The sequence below is a fragment of the Staurois parvus genome, unplaced genomic scaffold, assembly GCF_062004578.1.
Source record: "Staurois parvus isolate SC_StPar_1 unplaced genomic scaffold, SC_StPar_1.0 ptg002977l, whole genome shotgun sequence".
Classification (NCBI taxonomy): Eukaryota; Metazoa; Chordata; class Amphibia; order Anura; family Ranidae; genus Staurois; species Staurois parvus.
The window spans coordinates 220,441-229,561 of NW_028320773.1; the positions used below are offsets into that span (position 1 = coordinate 220,441).

Genomic DNA, 9,121 nt, shown 5'->3' on the forward strand with positions numbered 1-9,121 from the left:
GCGAGGTCACTGTTGGTGAGGTCACTGTTGGCGAGGTCACTGTTGCACCATATTCTCTCCACTTGATGATGACTGTCTTCACTGTGTTCCATGGTCTCCTAGATTGTAAGCTCCAAAGAGCAGGGCCCTTGAACTCCTCGTGTTCTGTTTTGTTACTGTCCTGTCTCATGTACCATCCCCCACTATAATGTACAGTGCGAGGCAAACCTTCTGCCGCTATATAAATACTGTATAATAATAATAATGGTACATCTAATGTCTTGGGAATTCTTTTGTTCCCTTCTCCTGACTGATACCTTTTAACAATGAGATCCCTGTGATGCTTTGGAAGCTCCCTGCATACCGTGGCTTTTGCTGAAGGATGCGACTAAGAAAATGTCAGGAAAGACCGACTAGAACAGCTGAACTTTATTTGTGTTTCATCAGAGGCACTTTAAATGATGGCGGGTGTGTACTGACTCCTATTTAACATGATTGTGAGTGTGATTGCTTCATTCTGAACACAGCTACATCCCCAGTAATAAGAGGGTGTGCACACTTATGCAACCACATTATTTTAGTATTTTTTGTTTTCTTCCCCCCTAAAAGATATCAGTTTGTTTTTCAATTCAGTTGTTTATAGCATGCATTAAAAGGTGGAAAAGTTCTGAAATTATTTATCCTTGTCTAATTTTTTACATCACAGAAACCTGACATTTTAACAGGGGTGTATATCCACTGTAGAGTATATAGTGCAGAGGTCAGGAGGATGTAATGTACAACATAGAGTATATAGTGCAGAGGTCAGGAGGATGTAATGTACAACATGGAGTATAGTGCAGGGGTCAGGAGTATGTAATGTACAATATAGAGTATATAGTGCAGGGGTCAGGAGTATGTAATGTACAACATAGAGTATATAGTGCAGGGGTCAGGAGTATGTAATGTACAACATCGAGTATATAGTGCAGGGGTCAGGAGAATGTAATGTACAACATAGAGTATATAGTGCAGGGGTCAGGAGAATGTAATGTACAACATAGAGTATATAGTGCAGGGGTCAGGAGTATGTAATGTACAACATAGAGTATATAGTGCAGGGGTCAGGAGTATGTAATGTACAACATAGAGTATATAGTGCAGGGGTCAGGAGTATGTAATGTACAACATAAAGTATATAGTGCAGGGGTCAGGAGTATGTAATGTACAACATAGAGTATATAGTGCAGGGGTCAGGAGTATGTAATGTACAACATAAAGTATATAGTGCAGGGGTCAGGAGTATGTAATGTACAACATAGAGTATATAGTGCAGGGGTCAGGAGGATGTAATGTACAACATAAAGTATATAGTGCAGGGGTCAGGAGTATGTAATGTACAACATAGAGTATATAGTGCAGGGGTCAGGAGGATGTAATGTACAACATAGAGTATATAGTGCAGGGGTCAGGAGTATGTAATGTACAACATAGAGTATATAGTGCAGGGGTCAGGAGTATGTAATGTACAACATAGAGTATATAGTGCAGGGGTCAGGAGTATGTAATGTACAACATGGAGTATATAGTGCAGGGGTCAGGAGTATGTAATGTACAACATAGAGTATATAGTGCAGGGGTCAGGAGTATATAATGTACAACATAGAGTATATAGTGCAGGGGTCAGGAGTATGTAATGTACAACATGGAGTATATAGTGCAGGGGTCAGGACTATGTAATGTACAACATAGAGTATATAGTGCAGGGGTCAGGAGTATGTAATGTACAACACAGAGTATATAGTGCAGGGGTCAGGAGTATGTAATGTACAACATAGAGTATATAGTGCAGGGGTCAGGAGTATGTAATGTACAACATAGGAGTATATAGTGCAGGGGTCAGGAGTATGTAATGTACAACATAGAGTATATAGTGCAGGGGTCAGGAGTATGTAATGTACAACATAGAGAATATAGTGCAGGGGTCAGGAGTATGTAATGTACAACATAGATTATATAGTGCAGGGGTCAGGAGTATGTAATGTACAATATAAATTATATAATGTAATGGTCAGGACTCATAATATTGGTATTCAGTAATTTAAGGTCCTTAAAGGGTTGCTTGCCTCCCATCTCCTGAGACTGCACTCAGTGACTTGGGGCTGAGACACTACAGACATATCCCTCCACCCGGCACAGCCAGCAGATAACAGAGAAGGTCCCCTGGAGGAGTCAGGCACAAGGCAGGAGACCCCAGTCACATGTCCTGGGTGCCTACATTATGCAATGCTTAGAGTAAAAATCAACATTTTGCTGCCAGCTGAACCCCAGAACCTCCATAAATCCAGTCTAGAGACATAAATTGTGTCTGCAGCACAGAGAAGGAAGATTATCCGAGAGAAATCCAGGAATACAGGACGGGGAACACAGCTCAGGAAAGTGACCAGGGGATTACAGGCTGATATCACCCAGTCCCCGCCCTACTCTGGACCAATCAGTGAGCAGTATGGGTGGAGGAATGGATTTAGTGTTCATGACCCACCTGTGCTGATCTCTGTAGGAGTGTCCTCCTCTATAAATGTCCCCGTTATTCCATCCTCCTCCATAGACTGCTGATCATCCCTCACATACGCCTCTTCTTCTTCTGCTTTCACCTCAAATTCTATATCGATTGGATCTCCACTCTAAATCAAGGAAATGAGAGAAAATATCATCTGTAAAATGTAAGATTTATGATTGTGACATCACACACAAAATCCACACATTGTCTCCCTTCACAGAAGCAGATCACATGTGATATGTGGGTACATTTCCCCTAAATACCGCATGCCATCCTGAAACTGTCCATTTCCTATCCCGTGTTGCGGTATTGACCACAAACACTGAACACGCTCAGTAAATACCGCATGAACAGGCGTTACATTCACAGAAGGAAATAAAGAATGAAATGCATGCGGTCATTAATTAGTGGTGGAGACATGCGGCATTCAGGAAATGTGTACTGCTTGGTAAAGAGTGGGCGGCCGCTGGCATCCTTAACAACCAGTAAACAACATGGTTGTTAGGGAGCGAGCGGCTGCCGCATCCAAACCAACCGATAAATCTAAAAAAAAAGAATTACCAGCAAGGAAATATTAAGAAAATGGCGTAGGATTCCCCTCCTTGGGGGGTCTAGTATGGATTTTGAAAGGGGGCCCCTTGCCAAAATGAAAGAAATACATACCAGACCCCTATCTGAGCATGCAGCACAGCAAATCAGAAAAGGGGGGACAAGCAAGTGACCCCCCCCTCCAGAAACATACCAGGCCACGTGCCCATAACATGGAGTGGATGCTCTGGGGCGGGGGGGGGAGCTTTGCTCCCCCAGAGCACCTTGTCCATGTTGATGGAGACAAGGGACTGTTCCCTACAACCCAGCCTAGTGGCTGTGGGGGTTTGCAGGCAGGAGACTTACAAAAAGTAACAAGGGGGCCCTCAGATCCCTCACCCCATGTGAATGAGTATGGGGTACATGGTACCCCTAATTATTCGCCCCAAAAAAGTATTCTGTTATATAGACAGCAGGCAGTTTTTGACAAGTCCTTTATTAACCACTTGCCTACCAGGCACTTATACCCCCTTATTTACCAGGCCAATTTTCAGCTTTCAGCGCTGCCGCACTTTGATTGACAATTGCGCGGTCATGCAACATTGTACCCATATGAAATTTTGATCATTTTTTTCTCACAAATAGAGCTTTCTTTTGGTGGTATTTAATTGCCACTGGGCGCTTTACTTTTTGCGCTATAAATAAAAAAAGTGCAAAAAATTTTTATTATAAAATTTTTCAAACAGGTATTTTTTCTCCTTCACTGATGTGCATTGATGAGGCGGCACTGATAGGCGGCACTGATAGGTGACACTGATGATGGGTACTGATAGACGGCACTGACTGGCATCACTGCTGGGCACTGACTGGCACAACCCCTGGGCACTGACTGGTGGCACTGCTGGGCGGCACTGGTGGGTGGCACTGGTGGGTGGGCACAGGTGGGTGGCACTGGTGGGTGGCACTTCTGGGCACAGGTAGGTGGCACTTCTGGGCACAGGTGTGTGACACTGCAGAGTGGCACAGGTGGGTGCACTGCTGGGCACAGGTGGGTGCACTGCTGGGCACAGGTGGGTGATCTGCTGGGCACAGGTGGGCGGAGCTAGTGGGCGCACTGCTGGGCACAGGTGGGCCGAACATACGGGTGGCACTGCTGGGCACCGATCATCAGGGCACTGATCATCAGTGTCCTGATGATCGGTGCCGATCCCCGCTCTGACAACTGCCGGTTCTCGGCAGTACTTTCCTCACGATCTGACAGCGTGAGGAAAGTGCAGCCGAGAACCGGCACTTGCATTTCCCTGTGATCAGCGTGTCATTGGACACCGCTGATCACGTGGTAAAAGGCCGCTGGGATCGGCCTTTTACCACATCACGTGATCAGCTGTGTCCGTAGGACACAGCGATCACGGAGATCGCCGGGTGCGCGCCCCCTGGGGCGCGCAGGAGAGCGCGTTCTGGGGGGACGTCATATGACGTCCACCCAGAACTGGCCGGCCGCAGTGAAGCCGTCATTCGGCTATCTGCGGTCGGCTACTAGTTAAAAAAGAAAAATAAAGCAAAATGTCCCCCCCGGTGTAGATCCATCATCAATCACGATGCTCGCTGTCATGGAAAGAAAAGCTCCGCTCCCAATGAAGACTCCCCTCTGTCTGACAGCTCTGCTGCCTCCTGCCACTAAATATACTAAGAGACGGTGTCACTCGGTGACGTCACTGACTGAGGCATGTTGTATTGGTGATGTCACTGACCGGGGCATGTTGTATTGGTAACGTCACTGACCGGGCATGTTGTATTCGTGACGTCACTGACCGGGGCATGTTGTATTGGTGACGTAACAAGAGGGCAAGGCCACCCAGTGACGTCACAGGGTAGTAGCATTCCTTAGTTTATTTAGAAGTGGGAGGCGACAAAGCTGTCAGATGTCAGGAGGGGAGCTTTGTTTTTTCAGCGATGACAGCGAGTATCGTGATTGGATCATCGATGGATCTACATCAGGGGGATATTGCTCTTTATTTTTGTTTTGTCAAAAATTTATTCCAGTGTTTTTTTTTACACTACACTGTTTGGTGAATGAATAGGGGTACTATGTACTCTAAACTCATTCACATTGTGGGGGGGCGGGATCTGGGGGCCTCCATGTTAAAGGTGGCTTCCAGATTCCAATAAGTCCCCCACCCAAAGCCCCCCCACAACCACTGCCCAGGGTTGTGAAGAAGGGACCCTTGTCCCCATCGCCATGGGGACAAGGTGCTTTTGGGGGCGCAGAGTGCCCCTGCCCTGAAGCACCCACCCCATGTTGAGAATATGTGGCCTGGTATGGTTCAGGAGGAAGGTGGGCACTCACTAAGGGTCTGGTATTGATTTTGGAGGGGAACTCACTCCTTTAATTTTATTTTTTTGGCATCGGGGTTCCCCTCAAAATCCATACCAGACCTGTCACAGCTGTCAGCGGGGAACTTGGCGGCCGTCCGCTCCTTGTTTACTGGTTGTTGGGGACACTGGCGGCTGCCCTCTCCTTAACAACAAGCTATTTACAAGTGTTGCTATGGACACCAGTGGTAAATTACCCGCAGGCTTCACTACTAAAAAACAGAATGCAGCATCTTACTACATACTGGGATACGGGAAGATACCGCTTTGTGATTGGAGCCCATAGTCTCTACAAGTCCATGTTCTAGATTCTCCATCCCACCAACCTTGTAATAGTGAGGGATGGTGTGACCTTCCTGTGTGGAATCCCGGGAATACAGAGGACGGGGACATCTCTCTGGTGGGTTCCTGGTATTTGGTGGCTCCATCATATCCTTGTGTCCTTCTGAAAACTCCTCCATCACTCCATACTCCTCATCCTCCTCTTTATACTCTTCTTTAACATCAATATTATCATCCCTGAGGATTCCACTCTGAAAGATATAATAAAACATTCATTGTAACAAACATGCTGTGTATAAATCACAACTACCAATAATTGTCATCATCTACCTGATGATGGTGAGGGATGGTGTGACCTTCCTGTGTGGAATCCCGGGAATACAGAGGATGGGGACATCTCTCTGGTGGGTTCCCATGACTGGATCCATCTGTAGGAAACACACACACTGACTGAATCCATTGTTTCTATGTGTTTATCAGATGATGGGGGATCTAGGTGGATCCTCCGTACTGCTCTCTCCTTTACAATAAAGTCTCCTCTTACCCGGTGATGTGAGGGGCGGCTGATTGTCCATCATGACGTCCTTGTAGAGATCCTTGTGTCCTTCTAAATACTCCCACTCCTCCATGGAGAAATAGACAGTGACACCCTGACACCTTATAGGAACCTGACACACACAATGATACAGTCACCATCCAGACACATCCCTTGTCTGTTACTGGAGAATGTCCCAGAATTCCCGGCACCGCTCACCTCTCCTGTCAGCAGCTCCATCATCTTCTTAGTGACTTCTAGAATCTTCTGTGTCTTCTGTCTTGTAGGGATCAGGGGTGGAGGTGGGGGGATGGTGATGGGATTCTGGATTCTCGAGGATCTTGTGGTCATACGATGAGATCTCCTTCTGGTGTCATTGTCGGTAGATTTCTTCATGACTCCTGTACAGTTCTGTGTGATACAAAGATAAATCTCACTCTCCCATAATCCCTCACTTCTATGGTCAGCTCTAGATTTATTCTCCAGGGATTGGCCACAATGTGCCGACTCAGCAAAGGACAGACATCTCCATCCAATGATATGATGACAATGGGGTCAGATTTATAGCTCCTTCTAGAAGTCATATAATAGAGTCACTAATGGTTTACTAGTAAGGCTCACTGACCCACCAGGAAATGTCACCCATGGATTTAGTGGTCAGTGGGCGTGGCATGCTGGTAATCATGGGTCTCCCTGATTGGACTAAAGCTGAGATTGTTCTCTTCTATAACCAATGCCGCCATCTTGTGCTATAACCAAATCTCATAGAGTCCGGACACTTTATGTATTCATAGTACTTGTGTGGATGTCGTTATTGATTACAGAACATCAGAAGACTTCAAGTGACTCTGAATCCCTCCCAGTGTACAGCCGAGTCAGATTTAACCCCTTCATTACACTCACCTCTCCAGTCAGCAGGCTGAGGATCTCCAGGGTGAGCTTCAATATCGTCTCATTCCGGGGAAATTCCTTCCTTACAATCTTCACAAAACCCAAAGTCTGCTGATTGTCCATCATGACGTCCTTGTAGAGGTCCTTGTGTCCTTCTAAATACTCCCACTCCTCCATGGAGAAATAGACAGTGACACCCTGACACCTTATAGGAACCTGACACACACAATGATACAGTCACCATCCAGACACATCCCTTGTCTGTTACTGGAGAATGTCCCAGAATTCCCGGCACCGCTCACCTCTCCTGTCAGCTGATGGACCATCATGGTGGTCAGTTCCAGAATCTTCTGCTCTTTCTCCCTCTCAGGTATCAGAGAATGAGATGGAGGCACCATGGTGAGGCTCTGGGTTCTGCTCCATCCTCCTGAGATTGGCTCCCCACTAGACTTCTTCTTTACAACATAATCCTACAGATCAGGAGACAAATAAAACAATATCAACCACCTGACATCATCTAAATGTGTGCAAAAATAAAATGGTCTATTGACCAGAATAGACAAGAGTGATGTCATGTGACCTCCCAGAATCCTCCTCACCTCTCCGGTCAGGTCTGTGTTTTATTAATAGAGATAAGAGTGATGTCATGTGACCTCCCAGAATCCTCCTCACCTCTCCGGTCAGGTCTGTGTTTTATTAATAGAGATGAGAGTGATGTCATGTGACCTCCCAGAATCCTCCTCACCTCTCCGGTCAGGTCTGTGATTTATTCATAGAGATAAGAGTGATGTCATGTGACCTCCCAGAATCCTCCTCACCTCTCCGGTCAGCAGGTAGATGATCTCCAGGGTGAGGTTTAGTATCTTCTCAGTCATGTGACTCCGGTCCTCCTCCATCCTCATTGGTGCCATCATGTGATCTATACAGGTCTCCTTGTAGACGGATAACTTTGGGAAATGAAAGTAAGAATGATTTGGATGGTATTGGTCACACAATAATAGGATGTGGATGTGAGGGGGGAATAGGAGGGTTGATGGACAGTGAAGAATTACTCCCCCCATGGGAAGACATTTTGTTTGGACTGTTTAGTGTTTACTACAATTTTGAGGTCCGGGGCCCCTTTTCTCTGTTGGGTTTGTTTGGTCTCTGAACTGGTTTTGATGAGTATTAGATCTGCAGACAAGGAATGATAAATCTGATCCTTCCTATGACTAGTTTGCTCTGAGGCAGTGCTGTGAGGTCAATGTCGGCTCATCATGCAGGGATGGTCACTTTACATCACCCGACGCCCGGGACATGTAGTTCCAGGTAAAGTATTTTCTTTTAATCTTTATCCCTAATGCGGGCAAGCCGCAGGGCTCTCCTTTCAGGTGCCAGCCTCTGCCACCCCGTGTGTGTGAACCTCTCCTGTACCTACTATGCTTCCCCGGCTCTGCTTGCCCATCTGTGGGCCCGGGTCAGCGGGTGTCGGAGGGTAGAGGGGATGGAGGAGACCGGACACGTTCACTCCCATCTTGTCCTGACCCAGAAGTGATGTTATGACAGATTTCCCGACCATCGAGGCCGGCAAAGAATGTAATGCGGTGCGATGTGCTCTACATTACATCCAATGGAGTACAGAGGAGACATTGGGGGTCTTTTAGACCCTGGATGTCTCAATAAAGAGAACCTGTCATCAAAAGTCATCACATAGAGGACTTTGTCCCCTCAAGTAAAAATGTTTTTTTAAATGTAAAGAATTAAAGTTACACCCAAGTACATAACTCATCCCCTTAAAAAATTTTAAAGCCCCCCCCACCCCCACATATATGCACACCCAAACATAAGAGCACACGCTGGAGCGCCTACACGTGATAACATTGATTGTGATACACGTTACATATCGCCGGTCACACCAGAATGAGAGGATAATTCTAGGAGCAGACCTCCTCCGTACTCTATACTGATGACCTAGAAGGGGATATAAATGTGTCCCCTATAGATAATACCGGGGA

The 9,121-nt window shown here is 46.4% G+C and overlaps 1 protein-coding gene across 1 annotated transcript in view; it reads right to left on the reverse strand.

Annotated features, from left to right (window-relative positions):
* LOC149428770 (uncharacterized) overlaps positions 1 to 5,344 on the reverse strand; it is a 70,952-nt gene extending 65,608 nt beyond the window's left edge. Inside the window, exons 1-2 of the mRNA XM_089667018.1 lie at positions 5,336 to 5,344; positions 2,501 to 2,642 (exon numbers count right to left, since the gene is read on the reverse strand). Of these exons, the coding sequence (XP_089523144.1) occupies positions 2,501 to 2,642; positions 5,336 to 5,344 (151 nt within the window). The remainder of the gene's footprint in view (positions 1 to 2,500; positions 2,643 to 5,335) is intronic.
* Positions 5,345 to 9,121: the final 3,777 nt, after the last annotated feature.